A 25,668-nucleotide genomic window follows, 5' to 3' on the forward strand; every position below is an offset into this window, starting at 1 on the left:
CCCCCCTAAAGTTAACCAACGGGGTGGCAAAACAGAAGAAGAAGGAACTCCCCAAATAGTCAGTGACCAGTACAAGGGGCACCCCCCAGCCCCACCCCCTGCAGCACCCCCTGGCTGCAAAGGACGTTTAAGCGCTTTTCTGTAACAGTTCTGCCAATTAAGCTCTGCTGACGGGGGGTCGCAGCCCTCAGGGACGGGGGTCCCCACCTTCCACGGGGACACCCAGCCTCCCAGAGAGGGTCTGCCCAGCTCCATGGCACCCCCCAGGGCTCGGGGGGGTGGGGGTGGGGGAACGTGCTGCAGCCCCGTGGCTTGCCCAAAGCTGGCAAAGCCACCCCCCACCCAGCCCAGGGTGCAAGGGGAAGGGGGGCACTGGCTTGGGGGGCTGCCCCACAGCCCCCGAGCCCCATCCCTGATGCTGGGGAGGGGAGGTAGCCTGACCCCCACTCCCAGAGGAAGGTTCAACCTGGCAGGGATTGAGCCCCCCTAGGCATTCCCCACCCACATGCTACAGCCCCCAGCCACCATTTGGGGTAAAAACTAAACACCTTTTAGGGTAAAAAAGGGGTAAAACCCCACAACCATGGCCCCCTGCCCCGCGCTGCTGAGGGGGGCGATGCTGGGCAGGGCACCCAGCACAGAGCTGGGAGGGCTGTGTGTGGGGGGGGGGGCGGGGTGGCGACCAGGTTTTGGGCTGGGCGATGGTGAGCGCTGGCAGCCCCAGGTAGGGGGTGGGCAGGGGGCTGCGGGGGTCCCTCAGAAGTTCTTGAGGCAGCTGTAGAGCTCCCGCTTGCTGCGCTCGCCCGCCCCGCTGCGGCTCTTCTGGCGGAACTTGCGCAGGTCCTCCTTGAAGTCCTCGTGGTCCATCGGCCGGTAGTCCTGGGGCTCGCAGTGCATCTGGGCACCCACAGCTCTGTCAGCACCCGCAGACCCCCCTCCCCACCCCCTGGGGCAAACCCAGCACCCCCCAGGACCCCCAGCACAACCCCCTTCCCCTGGAGGTACCACCCTCATGGAGGATGCTCAGAGCCAGACCCTTTCCCCTCACAGGGCAGGGTTTTGGGGAGCGGAGAGGGTGTTTTCCCCCCACCCAGCACTCTCACCCTCCTGCCAGGGACCGCCCCCCCTCCCACACAGGGGGTGAAAGGTAGGGGGGCTTACCTGGTACTGGGGGAAGAACTCCCAGTACCCCCCCTTCAGGACATAGAGCTTGGGGTAGTGGAGGTGGGGGTACTCGTTACAGGCTTGGTCCTTCTCCCTGATGAACCGGCACCTGCGGGACAGGGGACAGGATTGGCACCCAGACAGGATCCTGCCATGCCCAGGGGGTCCGGCAGAACCCAGCGCCCACCCCACCCCCCCCAAACCCCCAAACTCACATCCTGGGCCCCCTCTCGGAGGAGAACTCGCAGTGGAAGATGACGATCACCCTCTTGCTGGCGTCGAAGGGCACGATGGGCTTCTTCAGCAGGAACTCCTCCACGTCCTGCTCCAGCGGCAGGTTGACGGCGCCCTGGCGAGGGAGAGGGGCCCCTTTCAGCCCCCCCCTCCTCCCATTTCATCTCGGGGAGCGGGGGGGGGCCTTCATACCCTGCCCCCCTTCTGCCCCATCTGTTGGGAATGCCTTCACCCCCCTCCTCCTTCCAGCTGGGGCTCAGCACCTCCAGGGGTGCTCAGCACCTTTGGGGAGGCTCTCAACCCCTCCAGGGGGTTCAGCACCTTTGGGGGGGGGCATCAGCCCCTCTGAGGTTTGACAGGTTTGTGTCTCCCCCACCCATGACCACCCTGTCCCCAGCCCCGAGGGGCGCAGCGGTAGTTCTGACCTTGATGTGGCCTCCCTCGTACTCGTAGGGGTACCTGCAGTCCACGATCACGCAGCTCTCGATGAGGCTGCTGAACTGCCCCGTCAGCACTGCCACCATCTGTGGGGGGAGCCCGTCACCGAGGGGGGGGCGGGGGGGGGGCAGGGAGGCAGCCCTGTGGGGGTGTTTTTTTGGGGAAGAGGTCACTGCTCCCTTACCATTTCGGGAGAAATGTACTTCAGGTCCGGGTGCTTCCCCTCTACCGTCTGCAGAAGGTAAGGCTGGAGGAGAGGCGGGTGCTGGGTCAGAATCTGTCCCCGGGGAGACGTCCTGGCTGCCACCCGCTCCCCCCAGCCCAGAAGACCCCCCACCTGCGAGGTTTGCTCCCTCCCAAGAGGGACGGCGCTGCGGCACTGGAAGAGTAGAGGGTCAGGCTCTTCAGGCTGGAAAGTCTCAGCCCCAAGTCCCCTTGGTCCCAAACAAGGGCCACCAGCTGTATTGGGGCTCTGGCACCAGCGCAGGGCTCCACTGAAGGTCCCCCTTTGTTTCAGGAGAGGGGGGCAGGCGGCACCCCCAAGCCTGCAGCACCCCCAGCAGCCCTACCTTGGAGAAGTCCCCGATGAGCTCCTGATGGTCGTTGGCCAGCAGGTTCTCCATCTCCTCGTGGCAGAAGGATCTGGAGCACAGCAGCCGCGCTTTCTGCGGGGACATGAACCAGAGACACCCCCCTCGGCGTTAGCGAGGGCGCCGGCAGAGCCGTGGCACCGGGCAGTCCCACCCGGGATGGGCAAGGACGCCTCACCCCGAGGATTCCCCATCACCCACCGGCTCCGCCGCTGCCGCCTCCTCGCCAGGGCTACCGGCCACGCTCCTCCGTCGCTTGGTCTTGATGGGGGTGTCCCGGTCCTGGGGCCGGTCTATCCGCTTCCGGATGGGCCTGGTGACGCTGCTGGGCATCGAGGGCGAGCGGAAGAGCTGCCGGCACTTGCCGCGCTTCACCGGACACTGTGTGGGGAGAGAGCCCGTGTTGGTGCCCAAGGGTCCGGCATTCCCCCCACGTACCCCCCCCCACCCAGCACCACGAGAACAAAGGCAAAAGGGTCCCTCTCTAGTGGCTGCACACCACCCAGGACAAGCCCAAAGCCCTGGGGGGTGTGTGCTGCTGGCCAACCAGTGACCCTCACCCCCAGACCCCACCTTGGAGACCCCAGGAAGGGGGAGCCTGGGGCCCCATCCACCCCCCGAGACACCCAACGTACCGGCTCAGCCTCCTCCTTCCTCACCAGGGGCGCAGTCAGTAGGTTCTCCATCCCCTGTGGCCCGTCGGTATCGCTCTTCTGGGGAGGCACCTGGGGGAGCCACAGGGGAGAGATAGAGGAGAGCATGAAGGGAACGAGTCCCACTGCTGCTTCGCACCCCCCTGGGCAGGGACGGAGCCCCTGCCCAGGGTCCATCCAGCTGCGCAGATGGAGGAGCCCTCCCTACTTTCATCTCCTCCTCATCCAGGATCTGCACGAAGCCATCATCTTCCTCTTCAGACATGGAGGAGGTCAAGGAGCACCGGTGCAGGATGATGGGGCTCTCGCCCTGGGCGACGTTTTCCTTCTCGGGGGTGTCGAACTGGGGAGGGGACACGACACAGCCCATGGCTCAGGAGTGGGGCCAGCCCCACACCAGCCCTGTTTGCAGACACAGTGACCCCAATCCCCCCAGCTCCCACACCCACAGGTCTCCAGTGCAAACAGGGAGGCTGGAGCAGCAGGTCCCGGCTCAGCAGCCCCTGCAGCAGGACCACCCACCCCCGGTGCCCCCCTCTCAGCGCCCCCAGCCCCTCTCACCAGCAGGCCGGGGGCAGAGCCGAGTCTCTGGCTGAGGGGGTCCCTCCCCGCAGCCCCATCGCTGGCGGGCAGCCGGCTGTGCTGACTTGGCCTCTGCAGCTTCTTGAAGACAAACCCCCTCCTGCAGCAGTGGGGGAGGGGGGGGTGGGCACGGCATCCCCCTGCCCCTTCCCCGGTCCTGCCTCCCTCTCCCCAGCCTTGCTGTCCCCCCTCACCTTGTCCTCGGGCTTCCTTGGGCCCCTCTGCTCCCTGGCCCCGTGGCTGTTGAACTCCTGGCAGTGGGAGATGTTCTTCAGGACTGGGCTGGCCCCCAGGAGCTGTGGCTGCGGGGCGGGTTGGGAGGGGTGAGAGGTGCTGCACAGCCCCTGCGCTCCCCAGCTCCATCCTCCTCCTTCTCCTCCTCCTCCTCCCAGCTCAGCCAGGGGCACAGCAGGATCCAGCTGCCCTCAGCTCAGCCCTGTAGAGCCCCCGGGACTTACTGGCAGTGAGTGGATCCTCCGGATAAGGAGCTTATTGCTGCAAAAAGAAAAGGATTGAATGAGGAGAGAAGATGCCCTGGACCAGCAGCGTCCCACCCCACCCTGCCCTGAAGCTGGCATGGACCCCCTTGTCCCCTGGGTCCCCACAGTGGGGTGAGACCTCCCTGGAAGGACCCCAGGGCAGCAATTCCTCCAGCCACTGAGCAACACCAACAGCTTGATCCAAACCCCAGGGAAGGGCAGACGCACAGCCTGGCTTTCGGGTCTGGGCACCAGGACAGAGCCCCTTCACTTACTCTTTGAGAGCTCTCCTGGATTCTAGGATTGCTGTCTCGAAGCTGCGGGAAGAGAGGAGCCAGGGTTAGGGGGGATGGCACCCCGTGCCCCAGCCTGAGCAGCCCAGAAGCCCCTGGGATGGGCAGCCGCAGCCCTTACAAGGCCCCCACCCCACACAGGGGTCATCAGCCCCCCCAAGGGGAGAGCAGCTGAGCGGCTTTCAGCCCCACAAAGGGTTAAAACCCCATCTGGAAATCACTGGTTTCAGACGGGGGGACCCCAATCTGGGCTGGGGGGTTAAGCAGCACCCTGGGGTGGTTCAGGGCACCCCGCTGACCCCGCTCGGGGCCCAGATGTAGCTGGTGGCAGTGGCGCCTGCTCTCCACCTGTATGTAAATCCGGCAGCGGGGATGCTGGGGATGCTGGCCGTCGGCCATATGGCCATGCAGCTGCACACTGCGACAGGACGAATGCAGCCCAGCCCACCCAGCCCCAAGGCTGCCCCAGCATCACCATCTGCCCCCAGTTACTCAGTCACCCGACATCTGCCAGAGAGGGGCTCTGCCAACGGCCCTGGGAGTGGGCGAAGCCACCGGCGTGGCACCCAGAGCCCCTCAGCCCCGCAGAGCTCGGCTCTCAGCTGATCCCTGCACCCCAAATCTGCCAGGCCTGGGCAGCAGCACCCCAAGGAGGCTGAGGCGGGGGTGCTGGGAGCCCAGGGAGGTGCTCAGCACCCTCACCCCACTGCGTGGTGAGGCAGCGAGCCAGCTGCCGGCCGTCCCTGCCAGAGGAGGACTTGGCACGGCAGCACCGCAGAGGCTTCCTGCCTGCACCCGCTGCCAGACCCCTGCCTGCAGCAGGGCTGGGCCGAGCACCAGCACCGACAGCCCCTCTAGAGGTGGTTTCTCACACCACCCCCCACCAAAAATCAATTTTGGGGTGGAGGGAACAGCTGGAAGCGCAGCCCCCCAGCAAGACTGGGACAGGCCGAGCGTGGGCACTGCAGGCAGCCCGGGAAGGGTGAGCAGGGGGGACACAGTGGGCAAGGGTGGAGACCTCCTGGAGTGGGGGGACGCGGGGCGAGGGACACTCACACTTCCTCCAGTGCCGCGGGGTCCTCCTGCGTGGGGGAGTCCAGCCCCACTCCTGCGGGAACAAGGGGCAGGGGTAGCATTGGGGGGGGCGGGTGGGAGGCACGCCGTGCCCCCGGGACCCTGCTCCAGCACAGGTCCCCCCCCGCTCCTGTGGGGCGCTGGCAGGGTGCAGGGGAGCCCCCCCCACCCCAGCTGTGTTCCCTTCTAGCGCTGGGGAGGGGGCCACAGGGTGGGATCTGTTGTGTGCTCAGGCGGGACCCTCACCCAAAGCTTCCCCAGTCCCCCAGCATGGCAAAGGGACGACCCTGGAACCACCCATCCTGGCCAAGATGTCCCACATCACCCTGCCCAGGGAACCCTCACTGGGGTGGTCCACAGCCGAGCCCCCCCCCGGGGTGCAGGGCTGGGCGGGTGGGGGGGCTCCCACCCATCATCCAGCACAGGGAAGGAAGCGCTGGGGAGGAAATCCCCGTTTAAAATCCCAGTTTGACTCAGAGCATGGCCAGGAGCTGAGACAGAGCGGGGGCCCCGGCTCCCACGTGCACCCCCAGAAAGACCCTTCCCCACCCTCAAACCCCTCCCCTGCTTTCCCAGCCCCCTCCCTGCATGCAGTGACCCCCTGCCCAACGCCCACCCCCCCAGCACAGCTCCCCCTGCACACCCCCAGCCCCGGGGAGGAGGGGGGTCGGGGCAGGGGCGGGTGTGGCAACAGCACCCATCGCTCACCCGCGTCCGAGGACTCGGAGGAGACGGAGCTGCGGGGGGAGCCCAAGGCTGCCGACCCCCGGCACGGGCTGGCCCGGCGCCTCTGCAAGGACAGCCCCGCCACCCGCCGCTTCGGGGTGTCCCAGTGGCTGCGGGCAGGGCGGGGGCGGCGATCAGCCCGTGGGGACCCACCGGTACCCCTCGGGGTGCCCCCCTCGGGTGGGGCGGTGGGTGGTGTCCCCCCTCTCCGCGCTCAGCACTGCCCTGAGCCGGCAGCATTCACGCGTGGGGGGGAGGGGGGTGCGGTGCGGGGCAGCCCCCCCGTCTCCACTCACCTTCCCAGTCCCACCAGCTTGTCCGTATCCAGCGTCAGCGGGGTGACCGGCGACATGCCCGCTCGCCTCCTGGCCACTCCGGCTAGCCCACGGCCACCGGGGCCGCCCTGCGCCGCCATGGCGAGTGCAGGAAAGGAAGGGAGGCGTTAATGACACCCGTTGGAGCGACCGTTCCCGGCCCCGGCGGAGCGGAGCGGGGCCGCGCCGATGCTCCGCCGTCCGGTGCGCGAGGGGGGGGGGCGCGCGCCCGCGGCCGCCCCTATTTATATTCGAAAACTAACAGGGGAGCGGCGCGGCGGGAGCCAATGGGGAGGGGCGGGGGGCGGGGCCACGGCCGGGGCGGGGGCGCGCGGGCAGGGGAGCGGAGCCCGGGGGTGCGGGCAAAGCACGGGGGAGGGGGCCAGCAGGGGTGCAGGGGCATGGCTGGAGGGGCTCAGGGGGCATCGCCCAAAATGGGGGGGGGGGCATGGCTGGGTGGGGGGACATGGCTGGGGAGCACAGGAGAGCTCGGCCCAAAGTGGGTGAGGGGCATGGGGGGGGCACGGCTGAGGGGGTAAATGGAAATGGAGGGGTGCGTAGTTGGGGTCCTGGGGGGCATACGGCTGGGGGGGCACGGAATGGTGCGTGGGTGGGGAGACATCGCTGGGGGGCTGCACGTCGGGCGTGCGGCTGGGCAGGATGAGGGGTGGGTGTCCGTCAGTGATTGTGCAGCCCAGGGGGGAGCCCAGTGTTCGGACACTGCCCCCACCCCCGGCCACAAGCCCCCAGCCATGTGGAAGTCTTTGCAGTAAAGATCTCCTGGCGATCCGAAAGCCCATCCGCTGTTCGCACCAGGGGGGAAAGCGCTGAACCCCTGCCAAATCTGCTGGGGCTGCTGACACCCACCTCTTGTCCTGTGGTGATGTCGAGTGCTGTATAGACAGTTGCAGATGCCCCAGAAACAAAAGAGCAGCGGAGACATGAGAAGTGGTTTAGACCCTGGAAGTGAAAGCCCTGACAGGAGCTCTCTGCTGCCTGTAGTGTTTCTAAAACACCTTGGTTCCTCCACTCCTGCAGCCAGCAGCGCACAGCGCAGCAGCCCAGAAGCCCCCTGCCATGCAGGCTATCCAAGTGAAAACTTAGGTCCAAGAGGAAGAAAAAGGGCTGGTGCAAATCTCCAGAGTTCATACTAAATTCTTTCAGTCCAAAACTGAAGGGCAGGGTGCCTACAGAGACTGGAAAATAATAGATTTCATTCTTTTCCCCTTTTCTCCAGTTTTGCTCTGTTGGGGTTTAGTTTTTTCCTTTTTCTTTTTTTTTTTTTTTTTCTTGCGGGGGTGTGTGTGTTTTTTTTCCAGAGAATGTAACACACGCACAGTCTAGCTGTGCCTTCTTAGACCTCTTCTTTGGATCTATCTGCAAAACTCCGGCAACACCATGCAGTCATTCTGAGAGCCCTGAACACACGTGCCAGCCATCTGAGGGAAGGACAGTGCATCGACACTGTGTTTATTACTGAATGGTTGGTTTTCACTACCTCTGCCAGAAAAGAGAGCTGAATATCTAATCTCTGGTTGCAATTTCTAAACTATACCGTTATAATCCTGATCACTAAATATTTTTTAAAGCAAAAGATTGGAAAGAAATGTTCTTGAGAAGTGTTATTTATCTGACAGCTATCAGGTTCTAAGTTGCTCTTTCAGGCAATAAAGATTTTTCTCCTTTCTTTAGCGTGGCCGTATTATTTTGAGACACACAAAAGTGATTTCCCCTAAGAAAACAAGCAAACGGGTGCTACAATCTTGAGGGACAGTAGATCTTCCAGGTCCTGCCCCTCGCTGCAGACAAGACGTTGCCAGCATCAAGTGCTCTTTGACGACGCCTTCTGACCACAGGCACCAATTCTGATCAGTACTGAGAGACAGCAGAATCTAAACCCAGGGTCTGAACACGTTTGGAGCTTGCCCGACTTCACGCTTGATATCACACCAGCAAAATACCTGGCCCGTGATTTTGTAGCAGTAACTGTGACGGGACATACCCTTGCCCGACTTGTTCAAATCGAGTGTATTTCTGCTTAGGATCTGCCACGCTCACAGTGCTCCCTGAAAGAAACAACATTAAAAATGGAGACACCCCCTTCCAGCAGATCAGAAATGCCGCCCCACTGTCTGGGGTTGGGAGCCGTTTGTAGGCAGCTGGGTGACAACAACGATACAGGCAGCTCCGCAGCACAGAGAGTCTCCACGAAGACTGATTTTTACAGTCCTCTGGAGAGTCACCCGGACAGGAAACCAAGAACTTGGAGAAACATTCACAGGAGCCGCAGATCAGAAAAGAACAAGTACCAGTGCAAGTGCTTGTTGTCTCGAAACACTAAGGACAGCTGGAACAACAGAGCCTTCATCTTCTTAGCAAGAAATAGTCTGTGCGATTCCCCAGAAGGTTTAAGACTTCTGGAGGTTAACTGCCCCTTGGGTTCTGGAATCCATTCTGATGAACAGGTGCCACTTGCAGACAGGAAGAATATTGCAGAGTGTTCCCAGGAGGGGATCTTCTCAATGTTTCAGCGGCTTGCCAAAAGAATGCCGTCATGTTTTTACAGAACAGCGTCTCCTGTTACAAACAAGAGAGAAAAAGCATCTCAGGCAAGAAGCCAGAGAGATTGGGAACATCAAGGAGGAATGCAGATTGGGACAAAGAGGCAGTGAACGAAAAACCAGCCATGCGCTGCAGGACAGAGACAGAGGAAGGAAAAAAGAGGGGCAGGGAGCAGGACAGAGGGAGAGCAAGGAAAACCAAAGGGGCAGGTAGAATAGCAGAACAAGAGAGGGGCTTGGAAACCAGAGAGGGACGAAGAGGGAGCAGGGTACGAGAACAGACAGAAGAAGAAAGGTACAGGGAAGCAAAAGAGTGACGCCAGTGATGGAAGGTGGGAGGGCACAGGCACAGGGAGGCACCCGGAGCACAAGAGGGGTGACACGGCCCCAAGTGTGGACGGAGGGTCGCAATCACGACAAATTTATCTACACACTTGCAGATAAGCCGGCACATCTTTATTGCAGCGCTGGGAAGCACAGGGACAGCTCCACCCGACGGGCTTCAAAGTTACATCAAAAATTCAACATCTTATACCCTTTTTCTGCAAAGTCAGGATCTTTAACAGATTTTAACATAAGCATGCATCTTATGCCCGCTATTAATTTTGACAGTTACAATGATTGGTCCGCCCTATTCTATAACTTTCTTAATAGTCCTATCCTAATCTAATCATTGGTTATTTTCCTGATCAAAATCTCTGATATACAAATTAGGATGGGGAGGACGGGAGAGTCTTCACAGCAACATGCCTTTGTTTCGATGGTTTCATCACATAAGAGAACTAGCTGAGAACGTACAATTTCACCCCTTGTACCTGCCTCCCTCCCTCCTCGTTATGTGTTCTGTACAGTTTCCCAATCCACAGCAGCTTCAGCTTTGGCCATCTTCCTAAGGCCTGCATCTGCTGTCTCTTAGCATAAGTGAGGTTTTGTCTACTCCTTACCATAATGTAAATTAATTGAATCAGGAAATAATTAACTATAAGAAATTAGTTGTTTATTCAAAACAATTAATTATCAATGAAATTCAAAATTCAGATCTGATTATAACACAAGGGCCCAGGACTCACTGCCGCTCCCGCTCTTGGTGCTGCTGGGAGGATTTTACTGTTGAGACACTTCTGTCTCTGCCTCTCTCAGCTCTTACAATATGAGGCTTCCTACATACACAGCCTCACTGCGCACACACACACACCCCCCGCCCCCACGGCTATACCGTGCTTTGGTTACGCACACAGACCCCGCGGTGCATGTTGGTGACCAGCTCTGCTCAGGACTACTCACAGGGACCCTTCCTCACGCCGAGAGGCCGGCTGTCTCTTGTCTGCAGCTGGGGGTAGCTCGCAGCCAGATCCCCTTCGTGTCCTTCTCCGGCTGCTTTTCCTTTTGCCCATCTCCTCAGCTTCAGCCTGAGCTGGATGCAGCTGACGACATCCCCAGGGCAGGAACAGACCACCGAGCCCTGGCACGGCCTCTGGCAGAGGGAAAGAACCCTGACTGTCACAGCCGGCCCCAGGCCGGAGCCCCTTCTGCTGCAGCCGCTCCTGCAGACCCCGCTCCTTCCCCGCACTGCTGCTGAAGGCCCCTGGGTTAACAGAGCCCTGGGCCTGCCCGAGGCCCCGCTCGCCGCTGCCAGGACAGGCCGTGGGGCAGCCTGGGGCTGCGGGACAGGCCTCAGGGGAGGGGCTGGGGACGGGGCAGCTGCAGGGGGGGAGCGGGGCTGGGGGGGCTCAGGGGGGCTCTGAGAGTCGGCGTGTCCAGTGCCTGTGATGGGGGGTCTGTCTCCCTTCTCCTTCCCCTCCCCAGCTCTCAGGTCACCCCCGGGGATGCCCCAACTGACCCGGCTCCGGCTTGGAGCTCCCACCCACCACCCCCGGGCAGCCAGCAGGCAGGAGACACCCCCTCCCCCGTGCAAGGGCCTCGCTCACCTCAGGGGCAGCCCAGCCCTCACCTCAGACGGGCCATGGCTGGAGCAGAGCCTGCACCTCCCGGCACCAGCCCCTGTCCCAGGACTACAGCTCCCAGCATGCCCCGGGGCCTCTTCCTGCTGCCTGCCCTTGCAGGGACACTTCCCCCGGCCCTGCCCCGCCCCCGCGGGCCCCATGGCCCCTCCCCCAAGCCAAGAGCAGGGCGGGAAACAGCCCCCAGAGCCTGAGGGCCAGCGGGAGGGGGAGTGTGGGGCAGGGCGGCAGAGAGGGACCGAGCAACGGTGGCCGCCGGGGTGGGGGAGCAGGGGGAGCACGAGGGGCCGGGGCAGGCAGGGAGGAGGCTAAAAAAGATGGGGACAAGGAGCCAGAGTGAGGAAGGGGAAGAGAAGCAGCACAACAGGCTTTAAGGCAGAAAGAGAACAGCTGGAAACCAGGGAGCCAGAGCCTGGGAGAAAGGGAGAAAGATCAAAAATACCGGCTGTGGGCACTGCTGCCATTGCTTGAGCACTGCCCAGGAACTGCACGGCCAGGAGCCTCAAAATAGGGGTGGCCTGTGAAAGCCCTGCCCCGGGCCCGCTCCTGCACCCTGCTGGTGGTGGTGAATGTCGCCTGGCAGGGTGGCCAGGGCCTGGGGGAGACAACCCGTTGCAGGGTGGAATTGCCCAGCTTTTTTTTTGTTTGCTGGTTGCTTTTGCTTTTTTTAAAAAATAGCATTACAGCTCTGAATACAACCTGCAAGGAGAAAGGAACCAGGCGTACCGGGCTGGGCACATTGAAAGCCCAAACCCGTTCAACAGCCGCACAAACCACCGCTGGCTCCCGCTGTGCACACTCCACTGCCCGCCTGCAGGTACAGGCAGCCGCCGTTTCTTGAGCCTTCCCCAGGATCGGCACCACCGGGCAGCTCAACAAAGCGGGTGGGCTGCAACCACAGGCCATCTGCACGACTGCAAGGGTCTCTCTCCTTTGCTCGTGAGCTAGTCCAGCTTCTGGTTTCCCTAGTGAATTGCACAAACACACAGCGCTCCGAACAGTAGCTGGCCCGAGACACTCGCTCTTGCCCACCGCTGGGTCGCCGTGGCCTGTGTTCCCTTCTGCCCTTGCTGGCCGCCAGCCCTCTGGACCCACCCGTGCCCTGGGTGCAGAGTGGGGCCGCACACGAAGGAGTGGGAATCGCTCTCCAAGAGGAGGTAGGACGCACTGCGGTGATCACCTGCAGGGCTCAGTCAAACAAGCACACCAACCAGCAGTTTGCCTCTGTGGGGTTGGCTCCTTGATCCCCCCCTCCCCTCCTTTTTCCATGCCTATACATGCCCCTCAAATGCCTTGACTCCCCTCTTTCTCCGCCCCTGTCTCCTCCCAAGCAAGGGACCTCCCCGCGGGTATTTTTTCCCCCGTTGCTCCTAGGTTTGCCACAGCCGTCCACAGGTTTGGTGTTTCAGGCGCTGTTAGCTGGGTCACCTCGGACTTCCACGGCATTACCGATGCAGTTTTTTCCTGGGTACTGCTGTCCCTGCCAGACTGCTCTCCCCAAAACCACCCCAGCTCTTCCTTCAGTTATCTGTCAAGTGTGGCCACCTCCCACACCAATCCCCCTTAACTACCTGTGAAATCCGGCTCTTCCTCATGGCACTCTGACTCCCGTCAGCTTCGCACTCGCTTTGCTACAGGCAGCAATAGCTCTTGGCATGCTCAGGCGTTTCCCACGGTGTGTTCAGTAAGCGAAGGCTCCCGGCAGGCCCTAATCTTCAGCTTGCGTGCCTTAAGGCATACCCCCAACGCTGGCTGCCTGTCACATCATTTCCTCCTCTCCTCTTGCTAGCCTCCCTCTAGCCAGTCTTCTCCACCCCACGGTGGCTCTGAGCACCCTCGTCTCAGACCGGGCACGGTTTCAGCTTTTGGAGTGACTCTTTGCCTGTGTGACCGACTTGTCTGCCTGCAGCCTCGTTCTGCAGGTGCTGGGCGTGGAAGTCCTTGCCTTGCACAGGAGACTGGACTGAAGCCTGGTTAGCTGTGAAAATGGTCAACTTTATTTCAAGAACTAAGTCAAGAGCAGCAGTTGTGTGTGCCCTGAGAGGAGCGTGGGCAGGACCGAGCAGGCCACTGGCACTGAGGCTGCCTTTGGATCTCAGCGGGCATTGCCCCAGGAGGAAAGGGTGGTGCTACTCTGCAGCCTGCACTGGATCCTCTTCCTCTTGCTGCTCAAGCCTTTTTCCCCCTTAGCTCCTGCAGGAGCTCCTGCACCCGAGTAAAGAACTCCACCAGCTTCTGGAGTGGGAATGGGCAGGAGCTAAACGTGCCCGACTGTGTTGGGATCGGCCTTGGCCTCTGCACGGGGGTGGAGGCGGTGAGAAAATGACTCCATGCCCGCGCCGTTGGAGCAGCCCGGACTGCTGGGTGCAGTCCCATCTGTACCAGGATCCAGTCGTAAAAGTGCTGCGTGGAGGTGTAGACTCCGGGCCGCCTGGCTCTCGCGCAGCCTATCCCCCAGCTGGTCACCCCCACGAGCCAGAAGTAGTCGGCGTGCTTGTCTTGACAGACCAGAGGACCACCGCTGTCACCCTGCAGCGGAGCGGAGGAGAGTCAGAGGGTTCTGGTGGTGTTGGGTGGCCCCTGTCAGCACTGTGGCTGGCTCCTTCTCTCTCCTGGCACCTGCCAGAGCTGTACCCAGTGCCCAGAAAGGCTCTGCTCAGGTGCTGGAGCCTGCAGGACCTTGTCTGGGAGGGGGTGGTGGGCCTGCAAGGTAGGGCGCTCTCTCCTCTCTGCCCGCTGATCCTGGAGGTGTGGAAGGGGGACGTTCCAGGACTGGGATGCAGACCTCTGCGCTGGGGCAAGAGCACTGGGTGGCCTTTCTGGGCAGAGTGCCGGGGCTCTGGGACAAGAGGGGTGCTGGGCAAGGGCCTGCAGACGGGGAAGGGAAGGCAAGCCCCGACAGCGGTGGGGACCCAGCGGCAGGAGGGCGACTCGGCAGGCGCAACACGCGCCGGGGGACGTTTGGGCGCTGGCGACAGGGCTGCCTGTGCTGCTGGGGGCTGGCGTGGAGCACGCTCCTACCTGGCAGGTGTCGATGCCGCCCTGCGGATAGCCGGCACACACGTTGTGGGGGTGGACGGCCCCTCTGTACCAGCGGCTGCTGTTGCAGACCTTGACATCGATGAGGTGGACCTGGGCCTCCTGCAGGACAGCGGTCGATCCTACAGCTGTGAGCACAGGAAGGAGTTAGCAGCCAGCAGCCCTTCTGTTCCCACTTCTCCTCCCCTGTGTGGGCGAAGCCCTTCCCTAGGGCTCGCCTTTGCCCCTGCAGAGGCCTTGTGCCGGGCTTGCCCTTCCATCTCGCTTTGGCTAATGGCTCGGGCCCATCTCTCCGTGGCCGTACGTCCCCGCAGCCCGACTCTGGTTTTCGCCGCTGCCCAGAAGCTCAGCCCGCCTCCCCAGCGTGCCGAGCTTACCCTCGGCACACGAATACTCTTTGGGAACTCACATCTTGCCATGGTGGCACCCCAACCGCTGACGTAGCAGCTCGTCAGCTCTGACACTCTCAGCGAGGCGTCGGGCACGCAGGCCAGCTGTACGTAGTAGCCGCACTGGACAGGCTGGTCCAGTTCCAGCAAGGCGATGTCGTTCCTCTCCGTGACGTTATTGTAGTGTTCGTGAAGTATCAGCCGATAAATACCGCGCACTTGGGTCTCAGGGCCCAGCTGAGCCAAGTGGGTGGCCCCGATCACCACACGCCACATGGTGAGGTACCTGGAAGGCAGATGCAGAGAGGCCTCAGAGGGAGTGGAGCCACGTGCTGCAGCAGCCCCGCGGTTCCCTGCCTTCTGCTTCCCAAGGCAGGGAGGAAAGCAGCGCTGCGGAGGATGCCACTGCCCTAGCATGCCTTGGGCACCAGGAACGTGGAGCTGGAGGCTGCTAGGAAGCGGTGGCGCGAGCCCAGCCTTCTGCGGAGCAGTCTCTCAGCTGGGCTCGCCAGTGCCCTGGCACCGGGCATACTGCAAGGCAGCGGGATGGCAGGAGCTCGTGGGGCTGCGGACGGGGCGCCTGCTGGTGCTGTGGGGATAGCCCCCTTCCCTGCTCCTCCTTACCTGGCCGCGTTGAAGCAGTGGGCTGCTGTGAGGACCCACTGCGGGCTGATGAGGGACCCTCCGCACACGTGGCCCCAGGGGCTCTGGATGCTGACGATCCAGGGCCAGGCCCCTGGCTGGGCACCCGAGCCACCCACGACGCGCGACATGCCGTAGCTAGCCGCCATGGGCCGGAGCCCGCAGGTCCTGGTGTAAGAAGAAACTCATGAGTGTGCTGCTGGACGGCTGTGCTGCTGTTGAGGCTGAAGGTCAGCCGTCTTCCCTCCCCCCCAAGGGGCTGCATGGATGGCAGGGCCAGGGAACCCCGTGGCTGTGCCTCCAGCCCTCTGTCCGCTGTAGCCCCGTAGACGGGTTGTGCCAGCAGCCTGGGTGCTGGCAAGGAGCTGAGGCTCCCACAGGGAGTTTGGGAAGCTGTGGAGTGGCCACAGGGGCCGCGCGGGCCCCCTCCAGGGAAGCCCGTCAAGGGCTGCCCGAGCTCCCTCCCAGAGCCTCGGCCCACTTACCCACAGCTGTCCCACATGCCGTGCGCAGGCCGGCACACGGCCAGCAGGACGAGGAGGGCGAGCACTTTCATTGCTGCCAGCGGCACGTGTCAGCTGCAAGAAGGAGGTCTGGTTGCCTCCAGCGCAGCCGCCGACGTACTGCCCGCAGCAGTCTTGCTGCCTCTGATGGCCTTGGCCCTGGGGCTGATGTCACAGAGCCGCCGTTTCTGGGCGTGGGGCACGGTGGCCTCTCAAGGGGGGGTGGAGGTGGGGGTGTCAGCAATACGGGGGGTTTCCAAGCAGGAGGGGAGGCGGAAGCTGGGATCGGACAGCCCTGACAAACCCCTGCTGAACACTCTGCCTGTGGGATGAGGGCGTGCAGGCCCCGTGGCTGGCAGCGGCAGAGGCTGGGCTTTCTTTAAAAATGGATGCTGCCCAAAGGAAAAAAAAAAAAGAAATGAACCATTACTTTCCAAACTCAGTTACTGATGGGCTCAAGCAGTGTTCTGCTGGTTACCAGGAATATGCAGAAATGGGACTTAGGGGACCACCTGCACCTGCGTCTGCAATTCCAGTCCCTTACTATCCCAGGCCCACATGGCCCGTCATTCGATTAATCCATTTATCAAGGTGTCTTCAGCTTGCTGGCAATTTTGCCCTGCCAGTGCTCTGGGAATGCTGCTTGCTGTCCCAGGGCCTTGTTCCTCTCAGGAACCTCAAAATGCTCACTTAGGTTCCTGTTTGCTACAGACACGGGCTCGTTTAGTGCTCAGAAAAGATGAGGGGCACAAGCCACACCTCAAGGAACTCCAGTACCTCTAGGACATGTTTATCCCAGCAATATTTAGGCCCACGTGTTCTTCTGAAGGCCACTGAGGTCGAGAGAAGAGCAGGGAGACAAGAGACAGAGCGCTGATGCACTCAGATCTGGGTTGCAGGGACAGCAGTGTCTACCACCCCATGTCCTGCCCCTTTTGAGCTGGCTGGCACCTTCACAGCAGGGACAGCCAAGGGGCACACGGTGCCACCCCCTATCTGCCACAAAACCTAGCACCAAACCTGCAGCAGTTTTCATCTACTCGACTATGCCAGGCAACAGAAGGAGCTGTGACAAGTCCTGCTCAGCCATCCCCGTTTCGCTGGCAGAAACCTCTACAAGTGGGGCAGGAGGGACAAGCCGGGGCCCCTCTGATGCTCACAGGGAGCACCCGCAGCCCCTTCCTTCCCACCGCCAAACCTCTGTCCGCTTGGCTGGGACTGACTTCACCGCGTTCCTCCCTGCTCATCTCTCGGCATACACCAGTCCCCAACCCCATTTCAGGCCTCTGCGCCTGCTATCGTTCCACTGCAGTTATTTTGCCACCCTGTAAACCTGAACTTCCTACCAAAACACAAAAGAGGGCCACGAAAATGACCAGAGGGATGGAACACCTCCCCTGTGAGCACAAGCTGAGCGAGTTGGGGTTGTTCAGCCTGGAGAAGAGAAGGCTCCGGGAAGACCTTCTAGCGCCCTTCCAGTGCTTAAAGGGGGCCTAGAAGAAAGATGGGGACAGACTTTTTAGCAGGGCCTGTTGCAATAGGACAAGGGGTAACGGTTTTAAACTAAAGAGGCCAGATTCGGACTAGATATAAGGAAGAAATTTTTTACGCTGAGGGTGGTGAAACACAGGCACAGGCTGCCCAGAGAGGTGGCAGAAGCCCCATCCCTGGAGACATCCAAGGTCAGGCTGGATGCGGCTCTGAGCAACCTGATGCAGCTAAAGATGTCCCTGCTCACCGCAGGGGGGCTGGACTGGATGGCCTCTAATGGTCCCTTCCAGCCCAAACCACTGTAGGATTCCACTGATTTTTCAGCTGAAAAGCACCCAGAGTGGAGACTAACACGAGGGGGCTCCATCTGATGCCTTCGAGTTCAGCTGATGACAAAACCATGACACAGCGCAGCTCTTTCACCTGCAGCCGCTTTGCATTTTACCTGCAGGAGGTCCTGGGCAGACCCTCGCCTGCCCACGTCCACCTCCAGGCAGCAGCTCCAAAAGGCCCGAAACTCAGCGGACAGTTGCTCGGGGTTCTGCAGCTCTGGTGTCCCGTTGGTCGCTATCAGATCCATCGCCTAGAGTGACAAGAAACACAAGACTCCACCTGTTTCTTTCTTACCCAGAACTGCTCACAGAGAGCCCATTTTTTAAGGTCCAGCCTCCAGTGCCAGTTTCTTCCCTGGCAGAGGGTTAGAGATGATTTTTCTATACCTACAAAAAAAAAACCCTGATGCAGCCACAGCTACTCCAACATCAACATGATCTTGCCTTGACAGCCGATTGCAGTGGCTGACTCAGTTAGTATGAACTCCATCAGCAAAAGCACATTTTGTTTCTCCATGCATTGACACCAACTTTACTGGCTATTTTAAAGAGTGAATTCGGGCCAGCTGTATTATTTCAAAGGATGATTACATAAAATGCATCCCTGCAGTGCTCACTGCTCCCTAAAGTACAGCTTCCTTAAAACAAACCTAGTCCAGATTTTTCCCTCTGTTCTAGATAAAAATGGTAACCAGATGAAAAAAAAAGTAGATCCACCAGCTTATTCCTTGGATAAACAGAAACATTTCGAATCTCATTTTCTACAGAGACGTGTAAGCTGCGTACACAAATATACCACGAAGAAAAAGCATAACTGGGCAGACAGGAGCCACCTCAACTATGTCTTTCAGCAGTCTCCAAATTCCAGATCAGCAAGTCTTCCTGACAGACCTCAGGCCAAGGAATTAGAACAGAATTTTGCAAAACATGGAGCGAGCATTATCCGGGGCAGTTCACTTGGAACCAAGGTCTCACATGCTGAGAAGCTGGACAGATGAGTTCATTCTGCTTCTGCAAGACGTTCTTTAGAAACGCAAGACAAACATTTTGAACCGTTTGCACCTAAACTTCCAGTCTATGTCTCAAATATACAGCAATAATAACAGAAATAGATCTAGGAGTGTTCCATAAAAACGTCTGCCATGACAAGAACAGCTCTGCGCTACTGGCGTTTAAAGAGACGGTGGCCAAAGGGACTTTGCTCTTATCCTCTTAAAGGTAGAGGAAAATTTCCAGGCCTAAAAAGGCAAATGAACTATCCTAGAGGAAAAACAATAAAAGGAAGTTTCTCTGCTTTTCCCACAAGAGAAGTGTCACAAAATCAGTCCTGTCCCGTCCCTCTGCAGCTGCCCTCAGGCACCGGGCACAGCGGTGAGCCGGAGGGCCTGTCCTCACTGCGGTTAAATGGTGCTGCCCCAGGGACGTCCCTTCTCCTGCGGTAAAGGAACACAGCACCCATGGCAGCCTTGGGAATTTTATTCCGGCTCCATTCACCTGGCTGTGAAACAGGAGTGCCAGGACAAAGGGAGCTCTTTCAGCTGCTCCTTTCTTCACAGAATTCCAATCAGCAGAGTCATCTGTAGCTGGGTACTGCACCTTTTAAACAGTTCTACGACCACAGAAAAAGATCTCGGGGAAGCTGAAGCACCTTCTTGCCGTGTCTCTTTTGCTTTCCTGTGATCCAGCTGGCAGAGAAAAACAAGGACAGTACAAAGGAAAGAAGTGTTTGCAGTAGCTGCAAAGGGGCAACAAGCTCATGGATTTCTTTAACGTACCCAGAAACAAGAAGGGATTTGGCATACAGCTGCAGTCTGTGAAAATGAGACCCTAAAGTCATCCGGGGCACCCAGATACATGACAGAACAACATATGGATGATTTAGAAGCCGGAGACTGTAAAAGATTCGCAGCATTTGGAAAATGGCTACAGTTTTGAAGAAAATTGATGCAGGGTGGTTAATAAATGCAAAAGCAAACAGAAATGCCTGGGATTTGGTTTGTTGGGTTTTCTTAAAACTGAAACTGGGGAGGTCTAACCAGCATTTCAAAGGATATTTATCGCACCAGTATTTGTCCCTCAGGCCCCAGGCATACGCCTGGTGGAAGGAAATCACAGTGAGAGAAAACAAACACCGTCACAGAAATATCCAGGACACTCTTGGCTGGAAAATGGTTCATTCCTGTGAGTTCTGCATCGGCTGGAAAGAACGTGAGCAACAGGGGATGCATTTGCTCCACACGTGGAAAACGAGAATCATATCTACATTCAGACTGGTGTTAACTCTATGATCAACGATCCTTTAATGCCCTTAGAGTACGTTTAGGTATTTCAACTCCTGTCAGGAACGGAAGCTGCTGCGTGCCTTGCACTATTAAAACAAGCATTCAGAAAAATGTGAAAGAGCATCCTTTGGTTTCCAGGCTTCGCAGAACTCCCTGGATGGGGTCTAAATGTGACTATTAAACCCAACAGCTACTGTGTGCCATCAGCTAAAAACCTGACCTGCAAACACAGGCCTTGCTTATCAGCTCTCCTGTCTGGATGCAGCTGAGAGCTCTCACTGCACTCTGTGATTCTACACACAACAGCAGAGGGATCTTGTCCCTGCTGGGGATGATTCACCTTCATAAAACCAGCTGGGAACTGGGGAACTTCAGGTGATCCACCACAAGCTGTTCACTGTTCCCAGCTCAGGGGCAACAGCCTCTGCCCAAGACTCCAGGAGTGAACACAGACGGGACCAACTCCAGGTGCCTGATTTTAACCTCCTGCAGGTTGACTCAGACACCTGAAGATGCCTTGAAGCTCCAAGTGCTGATCTCAACTCCCGCAGCAGACGAGGCATGTATGAAGAAAAAGAGCATCTCAAATAATCTGGGCAAGGGCAGGAATGGCTGAATGTGAATTTGATCAGAGATAAGAAATCCAGTTCCCTTCCTCACAGTTGACCTGAGGCTTCTCGAGGAGCCCTAATCAACAGTTGAGGTTAAGGAAGCTGGGAATTTTCAGCCTGTAAACCAGGGACACAGGCCTACTGCCACCCTGCCAGCTGCGGTGCACTCAGCTGACTCAGCATCAGGCTGAACCCAAACCTGTTTGCTTCTTCTGAGATAAAAGCTGAACCAAAAAGCCCACCCTGAAACAGGCAGCTCAGATGCAAACCCCAAGCCTAAAGGTGAGCTAAAGCCCAAACCAGAAAGGTCACTGAGACAGGTAGGTCAGATGCAAACCCGAACTCTAAAAGTGAAATAAAAACCAGAACTAAAAAGCTCACCCTGAAACTGGCATCTCAGATGCAAACCCCAAGTCTAAAGGTGAGCTAAAGCCTGAAACAAAAAGCTCACCCTGAAACAGGCAGATCAGACACAAACCTGAACTTTAAATTTGAAGCTAAAAGCCGAAGCAAAAAGCTGACCCTGAAACAGGCAGGTCAGATGCAAACCCAAACTCTAAATTTGAAGCTAAAACCCAAACCAAAAAACTCCTTCTGTGAGGGAAGGGGCTAAGGAAATCTTGGTGAAAATATTATTGCTTAATGATGATCTAGATTACTGTGTAACCCAAAGAATTAGGCTAACGGATACCGCTTAATATTTTGCTGACTATTGTACAAACTAGTTGAAGCAAGGAATGTTGTGGCCCCTTACAAAAGACAATTCCTGATAAACTCACAGAATCACGAAGATTTATGGCTCCACACAAGGATAGTTCCTGATAAGAACCTAGGGGATGCCTCAAGAACCGACTGAAACCAACCCTACGGTTTGAGCAAGAGCCAAGGAGCAACTGAGTCTGCGCAAGAACAAGGGGTTACTAGCGGTGACGAAGAGGAGCCATCAGCCTTCATCTCCACGACCCCCCTACCTGCCCCCCCCCCCCCCCCCCCCCCGACGACCACCACAAGGAGGCACTGCGCAAGCGCAGTTAGGAGGAGTTTATGGAAACGACCTTTTGGAACTAATTTTAATACAAAGCAGGGACAGGTTATGCCTATGTATAGGTGTATTGGGAAACCTTGGGTATATGTAGCATCTGACCGTTTAAATCAGAGACAAGTTGCCGCGTTGGGGCGCGCACGATTTTGGTGGGGCTGCTCCCCGTGCTGCCCAGCGCTGAATACACATACTTACTTTACAGTCTCACAGATTGGGGAGTGCGTTTTCTGTACATCACCTGAAACAGGAAGGTCTGATGCAAACCCAAACTCTAAATTTGAAACTAAAAGTGAAACCAAAAATCTCACTCTGAAACAGGCAGCTCAGGTGCAAACCCAAACCCTCAACGTGGGCTAGAACATGAACCGAAAAGCTCACCCTGAAATAGGAAGTTAAAATCCAAACCTAAACTCTAAACAGAACCCAAACGTGAAATGACATAACCCCCCGCTGCTCCTTTCTGGACCACCAGGCTGCAAGGGATGTCTTTTCAAGCTGAACTGAAGAGCGCATCAGCCTGCTCCTGGTGACACACGGGCGTTGTGCCAGTGCTCAGGAGCATCGGACTGGCAACATATACAGAAAAATGACATGAAACCTACAATCTAGATCTAAAATCCAAGGCAATGAAAAACCTAAGGGGATGCAAACCCCAACATCTAGATAAAAAGCCTAAAGCAATGTAGAGCCTAAAGTAAGGTAGACAATAACATCTGGACGTAAACTCTAACATCTAAACGTAAAGCCTAAGCCGATGTGAACCTCTAAGCCGATGTGAACCCCTAAGCCGATGTGAACCGTAACATCCAGATGTGAACCCTAAACCGATCTAAACCGTAACATCCAGATGTAAACCCCTAAACCGAGGTAAACCCCTAAACCGAGGTAAAAGGGAACATCCAGATGTAACCCCTAAACCGACGTGAACCCCTAAACCGACGTGAACCCCTAAACCGATGTAAAAGGGAACATCCAGATGTAACCCCTAAACCGATGTAAAAGGGAACATCCAGATGTAACCCCTAAACCGATGCAAACCCCTAAACCGATGCAAACGGTAATATCCAGGTGTAACCCCTAAACCAACGTAAACCCCTAAACCGACATAAACCGTAACATCCAGATGTAAACGCAAAACCGAGGTGAAACCCGAAACCAAGGTGAACCGTAACATCCAGATGTAAACCCTAAACCGGTGTGAAACCCTAACATCCAGATGTAAACCCTAAACCGATGTGGAACCCTAAACCAACGTAAACCATAACACCCAGGTGGAACCCCTAAACCGAGGCAAACCCCTAAACCGAGGCAAACCCCAACATCCATATGGAAACATTAAACCGATGCAGACCCTAACATCAAGATGTAGACCCCAAAGCGAGGGAAGGCCCTAAAGCGAGGTAAAGAGTAATATGCAGATGTAGACCGTAAAGCCAGGTAAACCGTGACATTCACACATAGACGCCAAAGCGATCTACGACCCCAAAGCCCTCTACGACCCCAACGCCCTCGACGACCCCAACGCCCGGTAAACCGTCACATCCAGATGTACACCCTAACGCCCTCGACGACCCCAACGCCAGGTAAACCGTCACATCCAGATGTACACCCCAACGCCCTCGACCACCCCAACGCCCTCGACCACCCCAACGCCCGGGAAACCGTCACATCCAGATGTACGCCCCAACGCCCTCAACGACCCCAACGCCCGGTAAACCGTCACATCCAGATGCACGCCCCAACGCCCTCGACGACCCCAACGCCCTCGACGACCCAAAAGCCAGGTAAACCGTCACATCCAGATGTACGCCCCAACGCCCTCGACGCCCCCAACGCCCTCGACGCCCCCAACGCCCTCGACGCCCCCAACGCCCTCGACGCCCCCAACGCCTGGTAAACCGTCACATCCAGACGTACGCCCCAACGCCCTCGACGACCCCAACGCCTGGTAAACCGTCACATCCAGACGTACGCCCCAACGCCCTCGACGACCCCAACGCCTGGTAAACCGTCACATCCAGACGTACGCCCCAACGCCCTCGACGACCCCAACGCCTGGTAAACCGTCACATCCAGACGTACGCCCCAACGCCCTCGACGACCCCAACGCCTGGTAAACCGTCACATCCAGACGTACGCCCCAACGCCCTCGACGACCCCAACGCCTGGTAAACCGTCACATCCAGACGTACGCCCCAACGCCCTCGACGACCCCAACGCCTGGTAAACCGTCACATCCAGACGTACGCCCCAACGCCCTCGACGACCCCAACGCCTGGTAAACCGTCACATCCAGACGTACGCCCCAACGCCCTCGACGACCCCAACGCCTGGTAAACCGTCACATCCAGACGTACGCCCCAACGCCCTCGACGACCCCAACGCCTGGTAAACCGTCACATCCAGACGTACGCCCCAACGCCCTCGACGACCCCAACGCCTGGTAAACCGTCACATCCAGACGTACGCCCCAACGCCCTCGACGACCCCAACGCCTGGTAAACCGTCACATCCAGACGTACGCCCCAACGCCCTCGACGACCCCAACGCCTGGTAAACCGTCACATCCAGACGTACGCCCCAACGCCCTCGACGACCCCAACGCCAGTTAAACCGTCACATCCAGATGTACGCCCCAACGCCCTCGACGACCCCAACGCCCGGTAAACCGTCACATCCAGATGTACGCCCCAACGCCCTCGACGACCCCAAAGTCCGGTAAACCGTCACATCCAGATGTACGCCCCAACGCCCTCGACGACCCCAAAGCCCTCGACGACCCCAAAGCCCGGTAAACCGTCACATCCAGATGTACACCGCAAAGCCTTCGACGACCCCAAAGCCCTCGACGACCCCAAAGCCCGGTAAACCGTCACATCCAGATGTACACCGCAAAGCCCTCGACGACCCCAAAGCCCTCGACCACCCCAACGCCCGGTAAACCGTCACATCCAGATGTACGCCCCAACGCCCTCGACGACCCCAACGCCCTCGACGACCCCAACGCCCTCGACGACCCCAACGCCCGGTAAACCGTCACATCCAGATGTACGCCCCAACGCCCTCGACCACCCCAACGCCCTCGACCACCCCAAAGCCAGGTAAACCGTCACATCCAGATGTACGCCCCAACGCCCTCGACGACCCCAACGCCCTCAATGACCCCAAAGCCCGGTAAACCGTCACATCCAGATGTACACCTCAAAGCCCTCGACGACCTCAAAGCCAGGTAAACCGTCACATCCAGATGTACACCCCAAAGCCCTCGACGACCCCAAAGCCCTCGACGACCCCAAAGCCCTCGACGACCCCAAAGCCAGGTAAGCTGTCACATGCAGATGTACAACCCAAAGCCCTCGACGACCCCAAAGCCAGGTAAACCGTCACATCCAGATGTACAACACAAAGCCCTCGACGACCCCAAAGCCCTCGACGACCCCAAAGCCAGGTAAACCGTCACATGCAGATGTACACCCCAAAGCCCTCGAAGACCCCAAAGCCAGGTAAACCGTCACATGCAGATGTACACCCCAAAGCCCTCGACGACCCCAAAGGCAGGTAAACCGTCACATGCAGATGTACACCCCAAAGCCCTCGACGACCCCAAACCCAGGTAAACCGTCACATCCAGATGTACACCCCAAAGCCCTCGACGACCCCAAAGCCCTCGACGACCCCAAAGCCCTCGACGACCCCAAAGCCCTCGACGACCCCAAAGCCCGGTAAACCGTCACATCCAGATGTACACCGCAAAGCCCTCGACGACCCCAAAGCCCTCGACGACCCCAAAGCCCGGTAAACCGTCACATCCAGATGTACACCCCAAAGCCCTCGACGACCCCAAAGCCCGGTAAACCGTCACATCCAGATGTACACCCCAAAGCCCTCGACGACCCCAAAGCCCGGTAAACCGTCACATCCAGATGTACACCCCAAAGCCCTCGACGACCCCAAAGCCCGGTAAACCGTCACATCCAGATGTACACCCCAAAGCCCTCGACGACCCCAAAGCCCTCGACGACCCCAAAGCCCTCGACGACCCCAAAGCCCTCGACGACCCCAAAGCCCTCGACGACCCCAACGCCAGGTAAACCGTCACATCCAGATGTACGCCCACGACGACCCCAACGCCCAGGAAACGGTCACATCCAGATGTACGCCCTCGACGACCCCAACGCCCAGTAAACCGTCACATCCACATGTACGCCCCAACGCCCTCGACGACCCCAACGCCCTCGACCACCCCAAAGCCAGGTGAACCGTCACAT

The 25,668-nt window shown here is 58.6% G+C and overlaps 1 protein-coding gene across 1 annotated transcript; it reads right to left on the minus strand.

The window, feature by feature from the left end:
• Positions 1–756: 756 nt before the first annotated feature.
• Positions 757–16,202, minus strand: LOC147412364 (M-phase inducer phosphatase 2-like). Its single transcript, XM_086481449.1, has 11 exons — positions 16,161–16,202; positions 4,416–4,457; positions 3,288–3,422; positions 3,062–3,136; positions 2,628–2,807; positions 2,406–2,501; positions 2,021–2,083; positions 1,824–1,922; positions 1,380–1,513; positions 1,162–1,273; positions 757–897 (listed from the first exon to the last, which is right to left on the minus strand). The coding sequence occupies exons 1-11, from the start codon at positions 16,200–16,202 to the stop codon at positions 757–759; spliced, it is 1,119 nt and encodes a 372-aa protein (XP_086337575.1).
• Between the last annotated feature and the right edge of the window lie 9,466 nt (positions 16,203–25,668).

This window comes from Leptosomus discolor, unplaced genomic scaffold, assembly GCF_034619465.1.
Source record: "Leptosomus discolor isolate bLepDis1 unplaced genomic scaffold, bLepDis1.hap2 HAP2_SCAFFOLD_43, whole genome shotgun sequence".
NCBI classification, from domain to species: Eukaryota; Metazoa; Chordata; class Aves; order Leptosomiformes; family Leptosomidae; genus Leptosomus; species Leptosomus discolor.

Coding starts and splice junctions, on each gene's coding strand:
- LOC147412364 (XM_086481449.1), bottom strand. CDS start 16,202: ATGTGGGCCTGGGATAGTAAGGGACTGGAATTGCAGACGCAG. Junction 4,458..16,160: donor GACTGGAATTGCAGACGCAG/GTGCAGGTGGTC, acceptor CTCTTCCCGCAG/CTTCGAGACAGCAATCCTAG. Junction 1,923..2,020: donor AGTACATTTCTCCCGAAATG/GTAAGGGAGCAG, acceptor CTCCCCCCACAG/ATGGTGGCAGTGCTGACGGG.